The sequence below is a fragment of the Theropithecus gelada genome, chromosome 18 (assembly GCF_003255815.1).
Source record: "Theropithecus gelada isolate Dixy chromosome 18, Tgel_1.0, whole genome shotgun sequence".
Lineage (NCBI taxonomy): Eukaryota > Metazoa > Chordata > Mammalia > Primates > Cercopithecidae > Theropithecus > Theropithecus gelada.
Genome location: NC_037686.1, coordinates 37,072,909 through 37,100,012, shown reverse-complemented (window position 1 = coordinate 37,100,012; position 27,104 = coordinate 37,072,909). Strand labels below are relative to the sequence as shown.

At 42.5% G+C, this 27,104-nt stretch overlaps 1 protein-coding gene across 2 annotated transcripts in view; it reads right to left on the bottom strand.

Moving 5' to 3' along the window:
• The window catches only part of SETBP1 (SET binding protein 1), a 377,283-nt gene that overhangs the window by 82,669 nt on the left and 267,510 nt on the right, over positions 1 to 27,104 (bottom strand). For both annotated transcript variants that reach the window (XM_025365654.1, XM_025365653.1), the window contains exon 4: positions 21,869 to 25,328. In XM_025365654.1, the coding sequence (XP_025221439.1) occupies positions 21,869 to 25,328 (3,460 nt within the window). The remainder of the gene's footprint in view (positions 1 to 21,868; positions 25,329 to 27,104) is intronic.

The following is a 27,104-nucleotide window of genomic DNA, read 5'->3' as shown; positions in this document are numbered from 1 at the left end:
AACTTCAAGAACGCCCATGTTTATCGGCCACTTTGGCCTCTGTGAATTGAGCCTGTCATCCCTAAAATCTGTTCCAGGCTATGAGATTATTCTGGGAAACAAGGTTGTAACTTCTACCAAGGAAATATAAGAAGCACAGCGATCTACTAATAAATCAGAAGACAATTAAGGTTAGAAAGTCAATGTTCAGCAAACATTGATTTCTGAATTAAATCAACATATCAGGGTAATTCCAAGGCTAGTGCCTGGAAGGCAGCATTTTATTCACAATCCAATTCATCCATCAAAAAGCATTTCCCCACTCGTGGGCCCTCATTCTACAGAATAATTTGGGACATTTACCAGCCACATCCAGCTTTTCTGGTGGGTGATCCTTCTTGATTATACACTGGCCAGGGTTTATAACCAAAGTTAGATCAGGCTTATCTGCCCTCTCTCCCTTCTTTGCTCCTTCCCCCGGCCCTTTCCCTAGAATATATCAGTTGTCCACACATACTTTCTCCATTTCTTTTTTGATATCTATCCAAAGGAGACCACAGCATGCCCAAAAGACATTTCCATGGGCTCTATCTGGGATCAGAAAGAACACATCTAGTGAGTATAGAAGGAAAGCTTTTCAGTGCCATAGGGGTTGGCCTCATAGTGAAGGAGAAAGAATCATTTCAGAGCTGGAGATGGAGGAATCCTCAGATGTAGTAAGAGTTGCCATGTATTGATGATTTACTATAGGTTAGAAATGTTATATGTTCTTTACATATATCAACTCTTTCAATCCTGACAAGAAGTCCCAGAATAGACACAAATTTCCCCCATTTTAGAGATACAGAAACTGAAGCTCATAGTCCTTAAATTATGACTCTATGACTTACCAACAATAATAAAATATAAATACATGAATACCTTTTGAGCACTTCCTATACGCCAGGCTAAGTTCTAAGCATCTTCTATGAAGTCACTCCTTTAATTCTCACAACACATCTATGCCTCTCTATATAATTATTCACATATTACAAACAAAAGGGCTGGGATGCAGAGAAGTAAATAACGCACCCATATCATCCAGCTAGTGAGTGACAGAGCTGGGATCCAAGTCTGGGCATTTGGAAGCCTGTGACTCTAATAGCTACTAACTATAACCACGATCAATTATTTCTCTCCTTGCCCTGAGCAGTATCTTTGCCCTGAGGACATGTACGTGGGTCACCATTCTAGGGCCTCAAACACAGGATGGTTCAGTCATGTGCTTCTGGTTTCTGGTGCCCAGACTAGGCACAGCAGGGTGGATGAGGACCAGTTTACTTCCCAGCAGCCTGCCTTTCCTGAGTTTACACCAGACCATGCAAATCTTTTTCAATACTGGCTTTTTCTTTGTGGTTTATTTATTTACTCACTCAGGTTCATTTGCTTTGGAGCTTCTTGAATGTCAGAGCTTCATATCTCAAATGCGAGCCAAGCTTTGGCCTTTGCAACAGCCCAGGGTTAATACGGACTGTAAACAAGGAGCCTCCAAAACCCACGGTGGCTCTCCTCTGCTGTTCCTCAGCACCTGCCGCCTGCTTCCTGCTCCAGCACATTTCCTGGGCCTTGTGCAAAAGGGGCCTTAATACCCCCGAGGAGCTCTGGTGTCTATATGCATAGAAGTGTGTGAGTGAGTGTCTGTGAGTGTATGTGTGTGTATATCCCTCCCCAAAAGCTCAACTTACTAAACACTGAATACACATGCACAGTCTACTGAAGGTGGCGGTAGGTATTTTGAGAAATAATTCCTTAAGGTAGACAAAGTGGAAAAAGCCTCCGACTTGCAGACCTGTATTCTGTTCCAGGTTTGGCCACTACTGCTTCACATCAGCAAGGACACTTAACCCCCTGAGCCTTGATTTTGGCATTTTTAATTTTAGGGGATTAAACTAGCTTAGTATTTCCCAAACCGTCTTCTGCAGAATGTTAGTATTCTTTGATAGATTAATGGGTGGATTTGGAGAAACAAGAGTTGTGCAGTCAGATAAATTGGGAAAAGATGACTTTTCCTTTATAGATAGATCCATATCACTCATCATTATGTTGAAAGCTATGTGATGTTATATAGTAATCATATATTTTTGCTTATTCTAGTATTTAATAAATTTATTTGATAATCAAACTCTTTTTATTCACAGAACACCTAACAATGCTTCTTGGGGTGCTGCATAATGCTGAATTAGTTTTAGGATATCAAGCTGTCCCAGGTACAGTACCTTTACATTCGAACCTCAGTAACTCAATGGTTACTACACTTGTTAAATGATGGAATTGCTAACGTGAGAAAACCTGTAACTGGCATTAAAAGTGAATTTATTTTAGTGTAGGGCAATTAATAAGACAGTAGAATTGAAGCCTAAATTCCATCTCTATGTAAGTAGTGAAAGGTAAACGGTCAGTGAATGTTCCCCACAGTAAGACTGTTAACTGTGCCCTGCGTCTAGCAGAACTGCAGATGCAGACAGGATTTGTTATACCCTATTCACAGGTTCTTAATGATAAATTTCTTTTTCAGTGCAGAAAGACTCTTAAGGCCAGAGAAGTGCAAATATTAAAATGGAAGAGAGCCTCTCTTCTTGGATCTGAAATTTCCAATCATATCTTTGTACCCCTTATTGATCTTTACACACCTTGTGTGGCATTGATAAGAGGGCCACATGTATAGAAGTTAATAAACAGGTGTTGGTCAAATCAGATCTCAAAAAGTGCCTTTGTGAGGTCTACATGTTCACAAAGGGCAAAAAGACAATAACCCAGTGTTTAAAAAGAGTCACTCACAGGCCAATTTAGTAAAAATGTATCCTATTTTTTACTTAGGTGTCTTTGTTTTCCTGCTTTCCCTTTTCTTAATGTAGCATATTTTATATATAAATGGAAAGTGAAATTCATACAGTGACTATGTTTTCTAGGTAAAACTGGTCTGCTTTTGACTCGTCTTGCTCTTGATATCATAAGAGTTTGGGATGTTCCTATTTTGTTTTAAAAAGATGGACTGCCTTTCTCCTCTTTTAAATATATGCAAATATATATTTGTGGTTTGTTGGGGTGTTGTTTTACCAGGCTTTGGTAAATCTAGTCACCCACCTGTGCACATGAGTCCACATCAATCATTTGGGGAGGTCTACTGGATCTGAAGCAGGAAGCCTCTCTGGCTTTTAGTTCAGAACCTCAAATCCTTTTATGTAGTGAAAACACCATAGCAGGCAAGGGTGAATCATCCTAGACTCCTCCCTCCAACTCCCTCCTCTCTGCCTTTCTGCAGTCCTGCTCTCTTTCCTCAGCTACTCTCCTCTCTCTCCCCTCCTTGCCAACCTTACTTAGCTACCTTAGTTTTGAGCTTCTGAATCTCTCACCTGGATTACTGTAGTTGCTTCCCAGGTGGTCTTCCTGCCTCCCTCTTCCCTCTGAGATATATTCTTTATTCTTCTGGCAGAGCCATGGTTCTAAAGCAATGCCACTTAAATGGGGCCCATGACCAGGGCCCATACACAGGCTGTTATCGGCCTATGATGATTATGGAAATTAAGTGGAAACGTTTGGAAACTTTCATAACAACGTGATCAAATACTTTTATATTCATACAACCTAATAATAAGCAAATTTGAATTGTATTTTGTAAGCCACTGCACTTTATTTTTACTTCATTTTTTAAAAAATTTCCTTTTAATTAAATTTTACATAGGTATTGACCAGCAATTAATTAGGGAATGGAAGAAGTAGAACAACAACAAAATGGTTCTGGACTACAGTCTGACAAGCCCTGTCCTAAGGCATGACTCGGAGAATATTATCCCCCACTCCCCACTCTGCCAGCTTAAAACCTTTGTGTGGTATCCCAAAGTGCAGTCTTAACAGTACCAACTCCTCTGTGTGGTGTGTCTGCCCCTCCTCTGTCTGCCTCTCCACTTACCACGGCCATCCCTGTGCATCACGCCCCATGGGGCAGCCTTATCAGCATTTTCTTGCCTCTTCCAGAGCTGTTTGCCTCAGGGTTCCTGTCTTTATTCTCACTGCTCCTCTGCCTCTATCTGCTCTTTTTCTATGTCTAGCCATTGGGCCCTCAAAACTTAATGGAATGCTGCCTTTTTTAGCCCTCCAAGAAGCATTAACGACTCTATCCATTTGCCCCCAATGGCCCCATACTGTCTCAGCACCAAAGACTTCACAGTGCCCTTCTCTGTCTCCAAGAGCATCTCCCTCACTTAGAATGGCAGCCTCCAGAGGGCAGCAACTGCATCATTTGAGTCTCCATGTATTAGATTCCTTGACACAAAATAAGTAGCTGCTTAATACACATTTGTTTGAAAACAAGCCCGGCTAGGTGTGGTGGGTCACGCCTGTAATCCCAGCACTTTGGGAGGCCGAGGCAGGTGGATCACCTGAGATCAGGAGTTCGAGACCAGCCTGACCAACATGGTGAAACCCCTGTCTCTACTAAAAATACAAAATTAGCTGGGTGTGGTGGCACATGCCTGTAATCCCAGCTACTTGGGAGGCTGAGGCAGGAGAATCGTTTGAACCCAGGAGGTGGAGGTTGCAGTGAGCCGAGATCGCCCCATTTCACTCCAGCCTGGGGAACAAGAGCAAAACTCCATTTCAAAAAATAAATAAATAAATAAAGGCCCATGCATTTGTAATTATACCAACATTGATGTATTCTACTATTGAAGACCAACTAGAATCACTGTAAACAAAATATGAAATAAAGGTTGGTATACTATAGGTGTTCAATACATCATTAATAATAATCATTAATAACCACTAATATTTATGGTACATTTCCTATGAGGCAGGCATTATGCTACAACTTTATAAGCAGACACACCCTGTGAGGTGCTAACTACTGTTATCCCTACTTTGGATTTGCAAACACAGGCAGAGGTTGTTTAAATCACTTGCCCAAGGCTGCCTGGCTGGATCTCTTTGGTCAGTCTCTTTCTTTTCCCATTTCCTTTCAGTGATAACTCACTGTCCTAAGTCAGAGCCCATCATCACCTTTTTGGCTTGAGTCCCTGAGCAAAGCCACTGGGGATGTTCCCCAAGGACTCTATGAGTGTTCAGCTCATGGGGCTATCATGGTCAAAAGAAAGAATGCACATGAATGTATTTTGAAAAATATGTCACTATCACGGAGCAGCCAAAATAACCAGACATGGAGAATTAGGATTCTTTGACTCAAGGGCAGCAATGGGTTCAGGACATCTGCTTGCCTGTGTGACCTCAAGTGGACATTATCTGGGGGTTTTCCAGGTGCAGCTACACCTAAGGCCACACTGCTCTGCCTGCTGCCACAAAGTCTAAAGGGAGTGTTGTGTAGGTGGAATGAGGAGGTCAGCTATAAACAGAAGAGGAGGCAGTGCAAGAAGCGGTAGAGTTTGATCTTCAGAGTCATTTCACTTTCCAAACAATCAGGAGGATGTTGTGAGGGGTTGGGTAAAACTTCCTCTAGGCACAGAGCTATTAAATCACAGCTTCCCGGAGTTGGTACTTGGTGTAGGAGGGACAAATGGGGTTTCACAAATAAAGTCAAACCTAGAACCTAGCCATGCAAGTGCGCCTGCTTTCCTTGGGGCTGTTTCTCTAGCATGCCCTCAGCAGAATCAACAGGAAAGGGCCCAACCTGAAGTCCCTCCTTTATTTGCATAAGGATGTCTCTAAATGCTGAGATTTATAACTTCACAGGAAAGGCTTGGGAAGGAGGGAAAAGCTTAAAAGAACATTCTGTGTAGAGTTATGATGCTGCCAATAGTTCGCGGGTTGGACAGGGCACTGCGTTCCTAAAGATTAGACATAACTGAGGGCTTTTTCTTCTTCTTTTTTAATAACAAGGAAATACAAATCCTCCCCTCTTGTCAAGAGTCTCAATTCTTCAGACGTTTTGTATCATTTTCTCCATTCAAGAGTAGCACTGAAGGGAAATTAGAAAAACTGCAGCTTTCTTCCCCCCTTGAAACCAAAAAGAATGTAAAGATATCGAGTTTAGCTTTCTAATTACATTTCTGAGACTTCTATTTTCTAATGAGAGAAAGAATTTCAGTGGATATGAGGAGAAAGCACATGTTTTTGTGATTACTCGAATTTTGGTGGTTGGTATTTTATGAAAATGCCACAGAGCTGTAGCAGGAGGTATAGTAAGCATTCAGAGTGAACCCCCACCCCTGACTCCCACCAAAAAGAAATGTCAGCAAGAAATCCGAGCAAAGGAGTTATTTTACTTTTCACATGGAATAGAACAGAGATTCTGAACTGTGAAAAGAAATTAACAGTGAGAAATGTTTTGATTTTACACATGTTCCAAGCCACCTCCTCCCAGCATGCAGGCTATTCCTGGATGACAAACAGGTTTTGGTTGCTGGTGTGTCTCGCCAGTGTACTCTTAAGGAGCAAGTCATTGAAACTCAATCATTCAGGCAGGGATTTGAGAAAAATTGTTGCCTACTTGGGAAGAAAGAATTTATGAAGCCATTGAGACATACATCAAAATTGAAAGATGGTCTGGAACTATTTAACCCATCAAGGTAAGTAACAGTATGTTAATCTGTTAAGTAACATACTAATCTGCATAAGACACAATGATCACTATGCCATTCCTTTGCTCCTAGTGGTCTCCTCTTGCTGGCAGCGCCCTATCAATGGCTATCTGATAAGGCAGTCCAGGCTGTCTGATAAGGCCACGCCTTACTTAGCTGGCTTCCCCCCAGCTAAGATGAATTTACCACTGAAGTACAGCAAATCATGCCCACTATCCAGTTTCTGAAACTTATCACACTGAACTATTTAATTATTATATTTGCTTTTTCTTCTTCTTGCACATCTACTAATAGACTATAAACTCCATAAGTACAGGAGCCCTATCTTTTATCTTTCTTGTTCATTCTTGTATTTCCAGGAATTTTGTGTGTGTGTATGATGAATGAATAAATGCAATCTTTTCTCAAAGAACACTATACATATATATTCATATTTTCCCTCAATGGTTCCTCTTTATTCCCAGTGTACCTAAATCCAACCAATTCTTTAGGACCAGGTATGGTACCACCTCCTTCATGGAGCATTCCATATGCCAGTCTAAACATGAACTGCCTTCTTTACCATCCTGCTGAGCAATTTGCAGTTCTAGAATTGATATTTTTTTCACTGCATTTTCAAACTTATCCACGAGGTAGACCTCCATCTACCAGATCACAAGGAGAAATATACAAAGAACACAGGTACTTAGTCATGAGGCAAAATGCTAGGATCTTCCTCTCTGCAAAGTGTTCCGAGAGAGAAATGGCATGGGCAAAGCCAGAAGGTGTGGGAGAATGTGGTACTTGCATTCAGAGAAGAGCAAGAAGTTCCCAGGGGCTGCAGCGTGGTGGGGGAGGAGTGTCTAAGACTCATAGTGATTTGACTCTGTTGCTGGATGGGCCACATGGAAAGAATTAGAAGTAATGTGGGCAGCCCCTAGAAGCAAAGGCCAGCAAAAGGCCTGAGACCTAAAACCACAGGGAACTGAGTGGATCAATGATCAGATTGACCTCTGAGGTGGGTCCTTCTCCAGGGCCCCTAGTGAGGAACACAACCCTGACCACACCTGATTTCAGCCCCTGTAAGACCTTAAACAGAGGAGCCACCTGTGCCCACTTGACTTCTGACATAAGAAATGGTGAAATAACACATGTGCATTGTTTTAAGCTGCTAAATCTGTGGTTTGTTACAACGATAGAGTACCAATCCACATTTCATTATTTTTATTATCACTGCATTTTTATGGCTGGGGTGAGCAGATACATTGGTGTACAAAACAGGTGCTACTGAATAGTCATATGTATTCTTGCCATGACAGTCCCAATGCCAAGGGATGGTGATGACTGCCCTTTCCAGAGAATTCCCAAGTTCTACAGATAATGCCTACTCAGTGAGCTTTCCATTATCTTTGGGTGAAATGTGTATTTTGTTACTTAGCCACCATAACAGTATAATCCTGACATCTTATCTTCATCGTGAACTACAACTGTGGTCAAGCTAATTTCCACCTTTCCCTGTGAGAATGTGTGTTCAGAGTTGGATTTAACTTCTTCACAGTAAGAGTGTAATTGGGCAGGAAAGCCTGCTGTTTAAAGAAGACTTCTATAGCAATCTGTTGTTTTGTATTTTCTGTTTGAATATATTATCTGAAGTGGAAGTGAAAGGAAATGAACATTATTGACAACTATATGGTAAGTGGTGTGCTGGATGCTCCTGTGTATATTTTACCCTTCTTTGGCTCTCATAAAACTGTGTGGCGGGTATTAAGAGCTTCATTTTTCGGGCTAGGAAAGGGATATCTAAAAGCCTAAGTTGCCCAAGGTTGCACTACGAGCAAGTGGGATATTTAGCATCCAAATCTAGATCTGAGTCTTTAACTCCTGGGCTTTCTTTGCTCTACTAAGTTGCATTAGAAATTGTTGAATTTGTTCTTAAGTTAGTGCATCTTAAAGCATGAGTCAGGAAACGACAGTGGTCTGCAAGGATCAACACAGTCAGTTGGTCAGTAATATCTGCTCAGCACCATCCTAAGGATCATATAAGCTATGAAAAGCGTATGACATGACTGTGATTCTCCTACAACTCAAATATGATTTGGGTGAATAATATATCCCTACCTAATATAAAAGTAAACAATGCAAGGCCATATAAAAATAAACACTGAAATGAAAGTGAAAATACTAGTTATATCAGAGAAGCAGGGGATGCCTCAATGGCCAAGAAAATTAGTAGGTGAGATTTGCAAGCCAGATGGAAAAGGAGAGGAAGTTCTACATGAAGAAGCCATGTGGTGATTGCACACTCAGGTAAGGGGCTCATTATGACATTTTCTATAGGATAAGGAGGAGATTTAGCAGGACTCATAGTGAGGAAACACCTGAAAATGATCAGGAAACAAGGTGAGACCAGCAAGAGTGGATAATGGAGGGTCTTTTAAGCCAGAGAGTTTTAGACTTAATGCAATAGGAATTGATATTTCTGCATCTGACATCAATTATTCATTTACTTATGGCTGCCTTCATAGGTGTTCCATGAAAAAATATTACATTCTTCTTTTCTTGTTCTAATAATTCATGTATTTATTTTGTTAAAGCTGTAAGCAGAGACAGATGCAATCGAGCTTTGTTTAATTATTGCCCAAAGGATCACTGAAATGAAAAATAAGCACAGAATCATTGCTCTGGACCAAGAAGTTGCAACCCTGGCGTAGTGGAAGGTAAGCTCATGTGAATGAAGTGTTTCTGGGGTCCCAGGGACACTGTAGGTGGAGGTGACATTCCAAGCTGTGGACTCACTTGAGGGAGCCACTATTAGAGATCTCATCACCAGGAAAGACATTCAGAAACATGATTCTCCTCTATCAGACAGATACTGCAGTAGACTTACCTCTATCACAGTTGAAATTCAAAAATAATGGAGGAAGAGGGAAAGAGAAAAGCTGTTTCAGTGATCTGAGCAAACCCTCTGTGATGCTTGCATTGTCCATGGAGATTTAAGAAGTCTCCTGGAAAATTTTGTTTTCTCCTTTGCGTGATACCTTGTGCAAAAGTCCAACTTGGAGGATATATAGATGTGGACTTACTGATTGAGGAGCAAGGGAAGAAAAAACAAACAGGGGAGCTGCATTTTGAAATGGAAACTATTGGCTTTACAATTTTATGTTAGGAATTTCCATAGACGTACTAGGATATTTATATAATAAGCAGGCATTAGGAAGTTCTCTGGTGATAAGCCTAAAATTAATAGCAAGTGCTTTCTCTCTAAATGCTCTTGGTATGAGTGATGGCAACACTGACCAATGAGAGTATCCACAACTTGATTTGTTCTGAGTGATCTGTGTGTGTGTCTGTCTAATGTGTGGGAAGTGAGAGTGGTAACTGTAACAGAAACTGACTGATTACATTTTACATTGCTGAGGTGAAGTTGGAATTTCAAACTTCAGAAAATTTATTACCTTTCCCCTTGTCCAATTCTGATCTGAGAAGAAACATTCAACACTCAGTGACACTCAACGAAGATATTTGGCAATTGTCTTCAGCCCTAATTTGTCTCCTTCTCAGTCGATGTCCTGACACTGGAAATCTGGTGGAGATTTTAGTTAAATGGGACAATCTAGAAATCTGTACAGTTTTCATGCCCAATTCCTCCTGCATTTATTTTTAAAATGTATTCCCCTGTTTGGGTAATGACACAACATGCAGAAGGAAAGGTTATCATGAGCAAATCTGGGAAAACACTTATGAGAAAACTGAAAAGACCTGGCAACCATGGTGGTGGTGGAGAAAGAGGAGGCAAAGGATGGGGTGTGGCTTGGGGGGAGCATGAGTTGGTTTTCCTAGGTTAGGTTGGAGAAAGGGCAGATTGGAAGAGGAAGCAAGGTGAGTGCTTTCCATCAGCTGGGGACCTGTGTGTTTACATTACCATGGTGGCTATTTCTGGGCAGTGGGATTGTAGGTGATTTTAGTTGTTTTTGAATTTTTCAAATTTTCTTTATTAACAGGGTTTTTTTTTAAAGATAATAAAAATGTTTTCAAATAATCCCATGCTATAGGTTTATAGGTGGCGAATCCATTTTTATTGTCCCTGTCATTGGGACCTCAAATAGAAAAACAGTATTTAGCACTAAAAAGGTGAATTATTTAGTGGTAGATAAACTGACACAGACTTGTAGGACTATGACACATCTACTAAAGGATGACAAGGTGTCCCTTACATATTTAGAGCTGCCCAGGCTGGTTTCAAACTCCTATTGCCCAGGTTGGTTTTGAACTCCTGGGCCCAGGCAATTCACCTGCTTTAGTCTCCCAAAGTGCTGGGATTACCGGTGTGAGCCACTTTGCCCAAGACTATGTTTTACAAATATTAGGCACCCAATAATTTTAAAACTGTGATTGGAATAAAGTAAAAATATAACAGCCCAAAGCAGCATATCCTATAAGAGAAACCTTTTTTGCCTATTGAGTCTTACTTGCAATATAAGACATGACAGACAGGCTTCAGATAGGCTTTGCACTACAGTTTCTCCAGCCTACATCCCATTTCCTTGTGGACATTCAAACTAAGATAAGGCATCCACTCTAACAACTTCCCAAACTTCTGAGGTGTAGCCCAAACTCATGGATCTCTCTCTCTCTCTTTTTTTTCCCCGGGGATCTCTTAATGACTTGATCCATTCCAGTTTTACTTTTAGTGTATATCACTCTTTGTTTTTTCTTTTTTCTTTTTCTTTTTCTTTTTTTTTTGAGATGGGGTCTTGCTCTGTTACCCAGGCTGGAGTGCAGTGTCATGCAGTGGCACAATTGTGGTTTCCTGCAGCCTTGAACTCCTGGGCTTAAGCAGTCCTCCCACCTCAGCCTCCCAAGTAGCTGGGACTACAGGCATGCACCACCATACCTGGCTAATTTCTGTTTTTTTTTTTTTTTTTTTTTTTTTTGTAGAGACGGAGGTCTCCCTGTGTTGCCCAGGCTGGTTTCAAACTCCTGGGCCCAGGCAATTCGCCTGCTTTGGTCTCCCAAAGTGCTGGGGTTACAGGTGTGAGCCACTGTGCCCAGTCAGCATATAGCATTTTTAAGGTGTAAGCTTTTGTATGTTTACTAGAAGGTGGGTAAAGATCCTTAAATTTTAATTTTAAAAAACAAAGATTTAAATGTTAGTTTTAGTGCTTTGTAATTTAGCAAATAAGAATATTCTTGTGCACCATTTGTGTCTTCCTTGTGATTTTCAGGAGATTCATGCTCCATTCAAGTTCTCTTTCCCCAGGTGAGCTAAAGGCTTTGCAGACAGAATTGGCATCAGACCCTGGGCTTGGCTAACCCCGGTTCCAAAGAACTCCCTTTGTATGTAAAAAAAATCCTATTTTCAGCAAAGACTAAATTGCCTATTAGTTAGTGTCTTATTCTGGGCTCCTCTATTTAACCCACTGGCAAGGGTTCTTTAGGGATAACTTGGAAGGTAAGTCATACTACTGGCCTGATCAAATACTTAAGAAATACAGTGGGAAAAATGGCAGTGGGGGTTGGGGGGATGCTGGGAAAATTCCAGGAGACTTGCGATCTAGCACTTTTTCTAAACAAAAAATGGCTTGATCACTTTGGGTTTTGATTTCCGTGTCTGTCAAGTGGAAAAGCAACACCTATTTGCAGACCCCACTGGATTTTGAGGATCAAATGAAAGTAAGGAAGTGCGCTTTGAAAAGCATAACACCCTGTTCAGATGTATGGGATGACTGTGATGTAGCCTCAGGGAAAGCTTTTTATCTCTGGGTCCTCAGATCCTCCATCAACAAGGTGAGCGCCATCTTCTTATTGACTCACTGCCCATCTTTCTCCCCAGTCCCCACACTGAAGAGCGTGGAAACAATAGCAGAAGCAGCTCTTGGGACTTGCCTGCTCTACTCTGTTGACCTCGCTTAATGCCTCCTTCTTCTTATCCAGCTTGTTCTGAATCTCTCTGTAACAGGACAAATACCAATATCAACTTGCTTTTACAACATGCAGCTTATTTCACTGACACTTAGTTTTCAGGGTTTTTTTTTTGTAGAATGGGTTTTTATTTCTAGTCATTAAGTGCATAACTCCCATTATTCTTGCTAACTGCTTTGTGTGTATGTCTATATCCATCTCTTATCTCCTGATGGCTGTATAAGGTCTTTGAGGACAGGCATGTTTCTTGGTACTTCATCATTCCACTCAGTACCTAGCACCAAGCTCAAAGCATTTCACACTCAGCACCCCTGAACATCATTGTGTCTTCCCTTCCTCTGGGAGGCAGTTCAACCCCTCTTCACGGCAGTTGTGCCTCTTAAAAATCCATCCCCACTCAACTGCTAACTTCCATCTAGCCAAATGACTTCCTGTACCCCCTCAAATATCTTCACTCATGCTGCTGTAGCACTCACAGTGAACCTACTCTCCGAGCTTCTGCCACAGGACCTTCTCTTTCACTGAACACTGTTATCCTTCCTGATCCTGGGTCCCCACAGCTCCCATTGTTGGCCAGTGAGTTAGCATGGATTAAACTTGGTCTGCATTTATTCTCTGGTTGTTTTACGAATGCTAACTTAGTTTCTTTCTTGCTTTTTCTTTCCTTCTGGTCTCCCTAATTGTCTCTGGCACTATGCTATATGTTGGGTGACCAAAGACCTCTCAATCATTTTTAAGAGTGCAAGCTTTTTATGTACCAGCATATATATTTTATTCCACAAACTAGTAAAAAGCTCTGTAAGACTGACAGTTAGGCTTTCATCTATAATCCTTTGTACATGGCAAGAGTTCAGTAACAGAACCATTTATTAGAACTTGTGATAACTTGTTCATTCTTCCATACATTCACAGATGCACAGCAAACACCCAAGGTACCACAGAAAGGAATTTTCAAATAGTCATCATATAATCAAAAGTTATGTGCCTGTGTGTCTGTGAGGCAGGGAAAGGGAAGCTGACCTGAAATCTCTTACCTCTTTTCAAATATTATAACCTTTACCTTTTCTACTCATGGTCTTTTTGGCCTTATACTATGACATGTGGAATGACATAGTATAAGGGAATCTGGCATTGCGTTTCTGCTCCCAGAATTGGAGAAACTTAGACTTAAGGCCTATTGAGAATGGGAGTATCACTTCTCATCAAGCGCTGACTTCACAAACATAGTCTTCTTGGAAGCTGGGGCACTGCTAGAAACACAGCAACGTTTTCATTATCTGCACCTGCAGCCTCCATTCTCTCATCATCCACTTATTTATTAACTCCTTGCCATTCGGCCTAGGCACACAGTCTATGAGGCTCCAAACAGATGATATATCAAATACATAATGTTTAACATTTCTGTTGTCTGCAGGGTCACCAATATGTTCATGCATATTTTCATTTGTTTCCATTCTCCATAAACTCTGCATCTTCTGGCTTGCTGATCACTTCTTTCTTCTTAAATTTAGTCTCCGACATTTCTGGCATTCCTTCTCTGCAACTTTCCTGGTGCCCACTTCCTCTGTGTCTCTGTTTAAGGTGGGTTGCCAGGTCATCTCTTCCACCCTCCTTCCTTCATTCCCTCTGACTCTCTCCTTGCTGAATCTCTAGGTCTAGCTCTGCACAGCGCTGGCAACTGCTGCCTAAACCCCTCATCATTCTGGACACCAGCCAGGTTTCTGCTCTGTTCATGTGCTCCCACCCTCTCAGTGCCTGGGGCCACACATTGGATTCACCTTTGACTTTAGCTAGAGAGGGAAAGAGATGAAATCAAGGATGGCTCCTTTTAAATATAATTTTTGCTTGAGCATCTGTGTAGATAGTGATTCCTTTATGTAGTTATAATCTGGGGGTGGAGGGTGGAGGAGGAAGGGCAGGTAGGTACAACCTAAACAAGTAAGTGAATAATTGCAACACAGCATGAAGAGTACAGAGATGAGGTAAGTTTGCCCAATCGAGGTTAGGGAGAGGGAGTGGTCAGGAAAGAAAGATAAAGTATAATCTGGTCATTTTATGACTTTCGCTTGTTTAAAAAGTAGTTTCTGGCCAGGCACGGTGGCTCACAGCTACAATCCCAGTGCTTTGGGAGGTGGAGGAGGGAGGATCACTTGAGCCCAGGAGTTCAAGACCAGTCTGGGGAATAGAGTGAGACCTTGTCTCTACAAAATTAAAAATTAAAACAAAAATTAACCAGGTATGGTGGCATACACCTGTAGTCCTTGCTACTTGGGGTCCTGAGGTGGGAGGATTGCTTGAGCCCAGAAGTTGGAGGTTTTAGTAAGCTAGGATCCTGGGTGACAGAGATTCTGCCTCTAAAAACAAAATGAAATACAATAAAATAAAAAGTGGCTTGCCACTGCTTGCTTGATCAAGCATAAGCCTCAGAGTATGGGAAAAAGACCCTCTAGCCCCTGACTACAACGTTCTTCCCTCACTTTATCTGCCAATGTTCCCCAACGACAGATCCAAACCCCAGTAAAATGGGACTATGGGCTGGTCGCGCTGGTTCATGCCTGTAAACCCAGCACTTTGGGAGGCCGAGGAGGGTGGATCACTTGAGGTCAGGAGTTCAAGACCAGCCTGGCCAACATGGTGAGACCCTGTCTCTACTGAAAATACAAAAATTAGCTGGGCGTGCACCTGTAGTCCCAGTTACTTGGGAGGCTGAGGCAAGAGAATCACTTGAACCTGGGAGGTAAAGGTTGCAGTGAGGTGAGATCGCACCACGGCATTCTAGCCAGGGTGACAGAGTGAGACTCTATCTCAAAAAAAAAAAAAAAAAAAAAAAGAAACAAAAAAACCTGCACTATATAGGTTTTCCCAAATATTTCTTGGTGTTTCCATCTACATACCTTTGTTTGCATGGCTCCTGTTCTAGGTCACACTTCCTACCCCATGTCCCATCACCAACCTTACCATCTCCACTCTCCGAAAGTGTCTTGCATCATTCAAGACCCATCTTACACGGTGACTGCTATGAAGAGTATTTCCAGGTCCCACCTCTCCTCCCCCACTGAGAACACAGAGGTGGCTCACAAGTCAGTTGGACGGCCCTTGCTCTTTCTTTATGGCTTTCTGATGGCTCTTGCAGTCGGCTTTTAACATGAGGAGGTGCTGCTGGTTTCTTCCCCTAAATTATAGTGGTTCTCCTGGATTGTAGCCTCTTTGAAGGCAAAAGCATTGAGTTACTCATCTTTGATTTCTTCCTGGGACTGCAATAAGCCTTATACATTAAAAAATGTTGTCTTGTCCTCATCGCTTCCCCTTGAATTCAGTCAACTTGGATTAAGTGCTATACTGGCTCAAGCCTAGGCCGCAATTTTAAAAGTATTCATCACTTGTTGTTTTATAGAGTGAAGAGATGGTTTTCTGGAGTTTCCTTCCAAAGGTGCCTTGCTTATCTCTGCCCAGTGACAGCCTTTTGAAGGCATGCTTCCTGATTTCTCCAGCCAAGAAGGATCCATATTATAGCAAAGCCAAGTCTGTCAAAACTGTAACTTCTCTGCACCCACACCTGAATCTGCATAATTTCCCAATCCCACAGAGGTATAAATAAAAACTTTCACCAGGACAGGATAACATTTGCCAACTGTGGGAAGATAAATGGCTTGGGGACTTCAAGCTCCAAAGGCAGAATTGCTCCATTTCTGATTTCAATGTAGCAAAGGAGATGCTGTGAGTCTCAGTTATTTTTTTTGTTTCATTGCTACAAAGTTACGGGTTATATCATTTAATTTGATTAATTCTTGGTTTCCAAAAGGAAACCTTAGGAGGAACCTTGGGAGGCTCAATAAAATAAGTATGTGCAATTGTTAAGACAAGAGAGGAAAAAAAAATGACTTCCATCAGAGCCCACAAAGATCGTTTCCAGTCCCAAACATGGGTCCCCAGAGATAGCCTGGAAACCAAATTATTGTCAAAGAGATGCTTACCTTTTACAACAGCTCACAGCAAAAGAAAATATACAGCTTAACATCTCTCCCATGACTCACCTTTCTGTTTTTTTCTTGTATTCGCTCTCTCTCTCTCCTTTCCCGTGCCCCTCTCCTTGATGTGAAGCTTCCCAGTCTGAGCTCTTCACCCAATTAAATATGTATCATTAGATGAGTCACTTGACCATCTTAAGCCTCAGTGTGCTCATCAGCAAAATGAGGTGTTTGTACTACATTATTAAGATTCATTTAATGCTGAGTCTAAATACAAATCCAAGTGTGCTCTGTCTGTTCCCATAAAAATGTTCATATTTGTGTTCTCACCTATTTGTGTCTCAGATGGTGACTATGGTTTCAGCCTGTACAAGGAACAAGCTAATTTGTTGGTGGGACTCAAGTACTAGGGGTTCCACCTTTTGCAAAGGAGAAATCCAATGGCTAAGTGAAGTGGCTGGAGCTAAAGATGAATGGGGGTAAGTCTCATAGATTAATATACAACCACTGGTACCTGTTTTCAAACTTGATTGAACAACTAATTATTTGGTCAACATGGTCAATAACTTGGATATTTACTTTGTAGCTTCTGCCTGTACATGTGTGTGGGGGAGCTATGTACATATTGAAATTCCATTGTGTAAATTTGAGTCTTTTAGAATCCTAGACTATCAGGTCTGGTCAGAACCTTTATGGTCATAATCCCATTCTGGAAAACTGAAAGTCAAAAAACAGAAGAGGTACTTCAGTTGGTTAGTATGAGAGATAAGACTTGGACAGGTCTTCCTAACCCTACTTGAACTACACAGCAGCCATTAGTTAACTAATCTTTCATTTCCTCCCACAAGAGGACTCAAAATTGGACTTGGATTAAGGTTAAAAAGACTATATTTCATCTGCTTCCCAGATTTTACTCTCTTTATTCCTGGTCTTAATTTTCTCCTCACATTAGTCCTCTTCTTCCTTTTATTCCATTTTAAGGAAATGATACTCAAACGCTTCTTTTGTATAGTTTTCATGACGTTTCATCCATGTGGCTAATTCCCTCAACTGGATAACTGCTTGGAGGAGGTTTTTGTATTATTTTTGGCTTGGGCATCCATATCCTGCCAGTGAGTGACAGCAGAGACTGCCTCCTCAAATTTCCACAGTGCTGATAAGAGGAGTTGGCAAAGGGCAAGAAGGAAGCTATAAGGAGAGATGGAGGGGGCCAGGTGCCAGGGAATCCAGCTACATACATGGCAGGATTTGCATATATGAGATGTGCACTCAGAATCAGTTCTCAGCATCCACTCATCATGAGGAAAGTACTTTACATTTGGGGACTTGGGATGGCTACCTTCTTAATAATGGCACTAAACTAAGAGGTAACATACGTAGATTCACTCTTCTCATTTTTTTTTTTAAGTTATCTGATTGGAGCTTGAACAGCAGTTGTCATGAGGTCTCAGTGTCTGGCGTAAGTTTAGGTCAAAGTACGCAAAGATTGTTTCCAAGTGATCTGAATAGAAAATGTCACTCATCACTCTTCCACCACCATGTGAAAACTTGGCTTTGAGGGCACATGGCATCATTCTGACTAAGCATTGTTACCCCTGGATTATGCAATCGCTTTTCTGGCCCTCTGCTGCATGTTAGTGTGCAAGAGATGGCAATGCCTGCCGACAGACAGGCCCAAATAGGAGCTGATAAGGCTTATACCAATTCTGAGATTGCACCTTCTCACTATTTGTCCATTTTGTGGTCCCAGGCAAGCATTTTTATAAATGGACATTTAGCAGATGGTATGCATTTAGAAAACAGGCCAAAAGAGCTACTGCATTCTGAAACCGAAAAAGGGAGGCGTAAAATACAGAAAAACGGTCAGGAGTCTGTACTGCATCCTAGGCCCAGGTATGTTAGAAGTGGGCTAACAAGACAATGCAACCATCTGCTGGGCCATGGAGACAAAGAATGAAAAATTTCCCAGCAAGAAAAAGGAAATAGAGTGTGCAACTGCTGCTATTGCTAAATAGGGTCTCTAATCCCTCTCTCTCCACAATGGTAATGACTTACATTTATATGGTATCTTTCATCAGCTCTGATCTCAGGGAGCACTGAAAGCCTTCTCTTGACTCTGCTCCTAAATCTGGTCCTTAACAGGCTAAAGGATGACATCTATATTTATACTGTATCTATTTTAGAGAAGAATAGCTCATGTGAAATAGGACATTCGGATGCTAAGGAAATGAATCAAGTGTGACGAAGGAAAAGGTGGAGGGAGAGAAGTTGTAGAAAGTGCAGATGCTTATTTCCAATCATGACCCTCAGTATCATCCAGCTGAATAGACACCTCCACTCAGATAAAGTCACTGAAAGCTCTTAATGCATCTAGTAAGCTCAGCTTCATCTCATCTGCCTCCTGTCTTTTCATGGAACTTGGCACTCTTCAGAGTCTATCACATTAAGGTGAATATTCTTCAGGGAGTCTTGACAAACTCTGACATTGGATTCTATGTGATGCTAAAGATATTTTTCTTTCATGCTTTGGAGGCACAGCAATGAAGGAGACATTTGAGATATAGGCAATGAGAGGCTAAGGCTTGGAAGGGAGGGGAATAAGAGGGAATCTGGCCTGTCTCAGTAAGAAGCTCAATGAGATATGCAGGAACATCAGGTATAGCTCATATCGATGTAGCAGCCACCAACAATTATGATTCATTAAAGTTCTGGGAAAAAATAAGCTCATAGAAGACAGAGATAGACACAAAGCAGTGGCAAAAATAACTCAGAGTGCTGGATTTCAGTAAGGACGGAGGTGGAAGTTCTGTCCATGGTGTCTCCAGGCTGATAATATCAATTCAGGAAAGGTAAGGCCACAAGGATTCCTTCTACATTGGCCGGGAATTGAATAAATGGGTGTCTTCTTCCCTTAACTATTCTTTTCAGTAATGATCACATAATCACTGTGCAGACGCCTTAGGGAATGGCATGTGATCTGAGGATGAATGGGATTTTGAAGGCAAGAACAGAGGTGACATAGAGGAACACTGGACTGGGCACCAAGAGCTGTGTTCTAAACACAGCTTTCACCAGCTTCGTGGCAGGTAGTCAAGGTTCAATGCAGCAGGCAAATTTCTGGGCTTAAAATCAAAACCAAATGCTTTTTGAACCTTGACAGTTCACTTGATCTCTTTGAGCCTCAGTATCCTGATCTGTAATATAGGAATAAAAATACCTGTCTTATAAGATTGCACAAAGGGCATTACACAGAAATTTATGTGAAATGGCTTTAAGAATGGAAGCACACTGTACACAAAAGGTCTGGCCCAACCCTGTGAGTTACAGATGGGAAGACAGTACCCCAAAGAAGTGGAACCCCATGCCTAAGGCCACACGGAGAAGTAGTAACAGAGTTGGGCCTTGTATCCAGTTCTTCAGGTTGAATCTAGCTTTCTTTCGTGACATTGTCATGATACCTATTTCTTCCCATCTCAAGTGGCTGGCTGAAGATCCCATGAGATGGGACAGAGATGGGGAGGAGTTTTAATAAAGTGATGAACACGATATAAATGCAAGCACATGAAAAGCAATATAACTAGAGTAGGGGCACACAGTGACTGGACATGAACCCCAGCTGGGAAACTTGATGAAGTCCACCAGCACTCAGCAATACAGCCTGGCCACAGACAAATCCTGGTAAAATCACTGAGAAAACTAACACGCAACAACGTCCGGCTTTAGCTTCTTGAGATCTTGCTCCTTGGGTCTGTTAAGTCAGGATTTTTGCTTGTAGGTTCTTAACAATTACCCCTCATCATTATTTTCTAGCTAAATAAGGCTCATAAAATTACAAAAATAAGAACATCTTCTGTCCACAGCTAGTGTAGGTCCCATGAATCAGTTTCATCATGCTGAAAGAGATCAGTTTCTTACATGTCATGCAAGGTCAAGGCAGTACCTCCTGCCCAGGTGGGCTTAGCCTGCACTCTGCATAAAACCAAGCACCTTCAACAAAGTCTGATGATGAAAAATGATGACGCCCAGATGAGCACATCCACTTTGGGCAGACACAAAGTGTAGGTCATTTATTACCTTTAGCAAATGCAGGAGATGTGACTGCTAATTGGTCTCTTCATTAACCAAGGAGAACATCTACCACTACAACTCACAAGCTAGTGGCAATCTGGGGCGATTTTTAAGTGGTTTCCACCTCATAATCATATTTCTTCCTGAAATCTGCTGGCCTAAAAAATGTCTCTAATTCTTCATGAATAGACTATTCCTGCCTTCAGGAAATATGGGCTTCCTGGGAAGGGAGAGGACAAGTGAGTGGTACACATCATAAACAGAAGTGAAATGCTACACCAAACCTTAAACATGGATGATTTTTTTTTTTTTTTAAAGCCAGGCTTTGGTTAGAGGGTTTTATACTATTTGGCGACAGGGGGAACCCAATAACTTTTTTTTTTTTTTTTTTTTTTTTTTTTAGCTTCTGCAACTCTTAGGTAAGAAGTTTCTACTATTTTCCTAATAACTAATGGCTCTAGTCTTCTACAGGAGTTTTATCATATATGATGTAAGGCCAGGGTCAAAGGGATACTTTTGCAGAAATGTGAGGCCCTAACAGCAGGGAAGGATTTGTGTGGTTGGGGAGGTTAGCAAGGGAATTCTGCCAGCAACTGACAAGGAATACGGTCCTTCTAGTAGCAACCGGCATTTCAGTTTCAATTAGTGAACAAAATCCCTTTCTAGTGGGCATGCAAAGAGACGCAGTTATAAGGTCTCCTGGAAGCAGGAGGCACACACCACCTTCCAGCCTCCCTCCTTCCACTGAGTGCACAAAAATGACAAGTATCTGAATGTAGTCAAGTTTTCATTTTAGGGACCTGCCCAGGACAACTTATCAAATGCCCATGGAAAAAAAGGGAAACAATATGGCCCAAAGCTGTGGCTACCTGATCAGTCAGACTTCAGGATTCACTGGTCATCAGCTTCTAATGGCTCTGCAGTGGACTTCTCACATTAGATGTGTGACTTCTGGACCTGGCATGCCAGATAAACTAGCTAGTCATTTCCTTCCAGGCTTGGCATTCTTGGATCTTATTGGTATTCCTAATGAGTTTTAGAGGCTGTATCCAAACAGCAAACTGTACTGTTAGATCAGATGAGGACTTAAGAATAGCATCTTTAATAAAAAGCATAAACATAGTGGGCATGACTGCAGCGTAGGCAGTTATTAGGGTTATGGTTTCTCAAACAATGGCTCCAGGAGAGAAGGAAGATAGTAAATACCAAGTAAACAACATACAAAATGTGCAGCAAACTCAAATGTGCAAGGAGACCCATTTTAATTTGATTCCCAACTCTTTGCAAACTAATGAACACAATGTGCCACAGATGTGTCTGAGGTGCAAAGTCCAGCAATTAAATAACTAGACAATCCAAGTCTGAAGAAAAACTTAGCCTTACCTGGAGACATGGAGGAGTCATAAGAACTTCTCTCCTTGCGGTTCATCTTGAAGGCTTGGATGTCCTTTTCCCTGTACGTTCCAAAGCCTTCATAGCTCCTCCTTTTACTCCCACTCACGTCACTGTCCCACTTGTCATTCGAAGGGTTCATTTCACTGAACACGTCCAGGTTCTCCGATCTCGTGCTGCCACCATCCCCGCCACTGCCAGAGTATCTTTTTGTGCATGAGTCCACAGGCTCACTGCTCAAGTCTCCTTTTTCCTTGGCCTGTGTCCAATGCTGGGCGTCGGAAAGTGACAGTGTAGACAAGGTGTCCACCTCGAAGTTGTTCTTAGAAGCTTTGTGGCCGGCTTCGCTGTGCTGGTGCTTCTGTTTCTCCTTATGCTTGTTCTTCTCACTCACCAGCGGGAGCTCTTTGTCTGCGCTACTCAGCCGCTCGCTCAGGATGTGGCTGGAGAAGCCTGTGGCTTTGCCTGCAAAGAGACCACTCAGGTTGTCGTGGGTCCCTAGGATCCGGTCTTCCTTGTGCTTATGCTTGTGTTTGTGTTTCCTCTTATGGAGCCGACCGCTGGACAGACTGGCACTGCCTACCTTGGGAGGATTCAGAGAAGGCTGCATGTCACCAAGGCCCATGCTAACAGGTCCCTGCAGGTGTACTCCATGCTTGGCTTTATGCTTAGCTGCACCGGACATCTTTACGTGGGAGTTTGTGTGGAACTGAGGTGGTGGCACTGTTGGCCTCATGAATGGGGAAGCTGCTCCAAGCGTGTGCGATAGGTACAAAGGAGCTGGGTACTGACCGTAATAACCAAGGTTCATCATAGGCATTGATGTGTAAGGCATTCCATAGGGTGCATAGTAACTTCCACTGGGAATAGGGTAGCTGAACCCTTGTAAAAAAGGCACCTTTGTCATGGTGTCATTGGTTTTTGCAGGCCTACCACGCTTCTTCTTTGACTTCAAGTCTGAAGTCCTACGAAGATAGAGCAACGGGTCATACTGGATATATGGCACCGGGTAATAGTGATCAAAATTAATCCGAAAAATGCTGGGATATGGATTCTCGTGGTAGAAGGTGTAACTCCGGTGGGAGATTCTGAACACTTGGAACTTGGTGATGAGCTCCTCCAGGTCTGCCAGAAACTGGAGGTCATCGCGGTTTTGCAGGCTTTTCCGTTTCCTCTTGTGCTTTGGCTTCTTGAGGCTTTCGTGGGCCAGAAAGTTGTCCACAATGAGATGCTTTTGCCGGTGGCCATGCCGGTTCTTTGTGCTGGTGTCGGACGGAATGGCCTCCGGGTTGTCCAGGGAGCAGAAATCAAAAGAGTACCTCCTTCGGGATTCTGAGCTCTTCTCCGCTTGGTCAGAAGTGCTGTTGTTGTCTGTCCCAATGCCGCTGTCACTGGGGATCGTCTCCTCACTGTGGGACTCACTCACAGGGGACAGCGTGATTTCCTTTAGGGAGCCAATCTCGCACAGGTGTGAAGGGGAGTTGGCCATCAGTCTGGGTGGAGACAGCTTCCAGGTTCCACTGTGTATTCCCTTTTGGGTTTTGGTTGGAAGAGCACTGATGGGCTGGAGATTTGGCATAGTTTTCAACTCTGAAAAATTGGTTTCAGTGCTGGCAGGGCTCAGGTTGCCATTGGACCCACCTAACTGTGTTGAAAGTGGGTGCATAGCTGCTGGTGAAGACGCCACAAGTGACTGAAAGTTGGAAGGCACGGCTGGAACATCCGGCTGGCTAGAAACAGGCCTGGGGTGCTTGATGGCTGTTTTGGGTTCTTCGGATGGGGGTGGCAGCTCTGCTCTTGGCTTCCTGCCCCGCTTCTTGCCAATGTAGATGGTTCCCCTCTTGCTGACATTAATCTGCTTGCCCAGTTTGCTTTCAATGGCTGCTGCCCCAGGGCTGGTCTCTGGGGGAGCTTTTGCCTTCAGAGCAACGCTGCTGGAACAGGACAAGATCTGGTTCAAGATGTTTTTCCTCTTGAGTGTCTTCATCTTATTGATAGTTTTGATGGTCTTCTTATCCAACACGCCGAGCTTTCCAACTTTCTTGTGAAATTTCATCTCACTCATGGGTTTGTCCTCTCCCGGCACTAGCTGGGCCAACTTCGCTAAATTGCGTCGTCGCTTTCTTTTCTTAGTGCCAGGAAACTCTCGGCTGATGGGACTGACGGGGCTGGTGGAAGTTCCCTCATGAATCGTCTCGACTGTGAGCAAAGGCTGCTTCTTTGGTCGTCCCCGCTTCTTTTTGACTGGAGTGATCACAGTAAGACTGTCTGTGTTGGTGTAGAGAGGGCTGGATGGGGTGATGGGATACGCAGATGGGGGCTCCAGCATCAGTTTATCAGAGGTGGCCATAACTGCCTCTCGAAGCATGGTGCTGGGTTTTGGTTTGCTGCAAGTCCACCTTCGTTTTGCAGCAAATTTTGGATGTTGGATTTCCGGCAGCTTTCTGGATGGAGAGTGATCTGTGCACGTTGGAGGTGTCATGACCATGGGTGGCTTCCGTGGCTTAGACACACCTCCTGGGATAACTTTCTCAGCATTTCCACCAGTTTCAAGGCCAACTGAGGGGGACTCATTCTCTATCATTTTACCCAACTTAGGGACACGGGGATCCTTCTTACTCCCCTCAGAGTTGGAAAGTATCCTGTTAACTACTTCACTGCTCATAGTGATTCCAGAAGCCAGGGCTTTCTCTGGCATGATCTTTTCCACCACCGCTTTAATGGACTGTCTCTTTTTCCTCTTATGGTTGGTTGGATCCAGAGAGGGTGCCTTGATGGGGATAGTAATCCGGACATGACTTGAGTCATTTTCAGGATTACTGGCAGAACTCACGTTCTGCCTGGCTGGTGATGCCTCCTGGACACTATCTGTGGAATAACTTTCCCTTTTCCCTTCTGTATTGTCAAATGCTTTCTGGGCATTCTTGACCCAATCCAGGTCTGGGTTTGGTATGGTCTGACTTATCACATCCTTCTTACTGGACTTTTTCTTGCTGCCCACAGTAGGTGGTTCTGGGGGCTCCTTTGTACCTCCTCCATCTTGATCCACCAAGGGCTGAAGCCCGCTGCACTCAGCAGAGCTGCTGGGTGGGGCTGGTGAGCTGTGGCTGCTTGGGGATGGTGCCACACCTCCCAAAAGCAGATCTTTGTTATTGTTAGACAACTGACTCCACGTGTTCCCTGCACTGCCTTTCTTACCCTGGGCCTTTGCAAAGGAAGCCACGGGCTCAAGAGCTGGGATCTTGCTGGTGCTTGCAGTTTCTCTGCCAGACTCTGGACTGATGAAGCAATTCTGAGTGACAGGTCCGCTGTCAGAGTTGGTGGACCAGTCCATGTGGTTCTGGCTGCTGCTTTTTTGCTGGTGCTTTGGTTTTAAGGTGTCACCGGTGAAGTCCTGTGGGAGGCCTGTGTCATAATGGAGAGTTGAATGTTTCTGGGGCCTCTCGTAAGCCTAAGGGTGGGCGGAGTGGAGAAGGAGAGAGAGAGAGAGAGAGAGAAACAAAGATGAGCATGTTGAAGCTACTTAAGATTTGACATCAAAAGTCTCAATGATCTGAAAGTTGGAAATGAATACCTAAATGAACAGCCACCTTTAATTTTAGAATGTTTTACAGAGGTTTTCTCAATTGCAGCAGTAAAGATGTATTGCACTGGTTTTGAACATCAGTAAGCATGCTTTAATTGCAGTCTTTTCTCCCTAAATAACAGGAATCTTGACCTACCTTGGTTTAATGCAATCTTTAGAGACAGGAGGAAGGGGACATAAAGGTCACTTAGCCCAGTGACTTTTTACATTTTTACATGCTATTTTACAAATGAAGAAGCTGAGACCTGAACAATGGGGAGTCCTGCCAAAGATGGCAAATCCCAGGAGAGAATCTGAAATTCCTGACTCCCAGAGTTCTTTCACCTAACTCGAGCAGCCTCTTATTTCTGTCCCTGCTTCTCTTCAAATGAATGTCTTTCCTCACTTCCTCCTGTTCCAGCTCATTTCAGTTTGTACTTTGTCTTAAAGCTCAACATCTCTGTACAAGTAGCTCATAAAGAACCACTGTAACCAGTAAAAACAGCCCAGGTGGAGGAATTAAGGGGGCATGGAGAGAAATGGAAGAAGAAAAGAAACACACAAGAATTGTCCTAAGCCTTCAAATCCTTGTGGACTCTAGGAGTGTTGCTGTGTTTGGGGCTTAGCATGCAAAGAAATCCTTAAACTTTATAGTATGCACTTATTGCTTTCTTGAGGAAACTTTTGGACAGTCTCAAAAGGAACCTTGAGTCCGCTAGACAAATGTGTCAGGAAAAAAAAATAGTTGTCATTCAAGATCACTCCTCTGAACTTTGTCAACTGTGTTTCCCCTACATTGATTCTAAAGGAATGTCTCCAGCATGTTTCTCAGGACTGACTCTCTCCAGCTAAAATAAAAAGCTGAACCTGTTGCTGGAGGCACAACATAATCAGTGTCTACAAAACCATAATGGAATGGACAATGAACACATTGTTTGGAGACATTAAAGCTATTTTTAATAAAAATATGCTTTCACTGTTCCAGATGAATTTTAAGCCATGACACTAGTTCAAAGAAGCATTCCTTAAGGTTTATTATAAGCCCAATTTATACATAGAGTAGTAAACTTACAGGATGCATTACCCTAAGAACTGTTAAAAAAGAGAAAATATTAGTAAATTGAAGAACCCCTCCAGGAAGTGTATGATGACTGGCTTCATGAATTTAGAAAATTTTAGCTGGTAATATCTATCTATCTATCTATCTATCTATCTATCTATCTATCTATCTATCTATCTATCTATCTATCTATCTATCTATCTATCTATCTATCCATCTATCCATCCATCCTCTATCTTTTTATATCTCATTTTATCTCTATTTTTCATTGAAGCTATAGAACTTATGCTTTATAGGAAAACATGTCTTACAGCCCCTGTTAAGAGTCAAAACACAGATGGCATAAAGCATTACAGGGACAGTTCAATGTAGTCATGAAACTAGGATTTCCTTCATACTAATTTCTGGAATCCCTAGGGTTATTTCCTGCCTCCCTGATTTTGTGAAATCCTGTTTATACTTACAATATTTTGTAAGCATCATGAGATAGTTTCCTCAAGGGAAGCCTGTAAATACCCAGGAGAAAACAATTTAATTTTAAAATTCATCTTGCAACTTAAACTTCTACTGAAACACCACCATCATCAACATACAGAGAATTA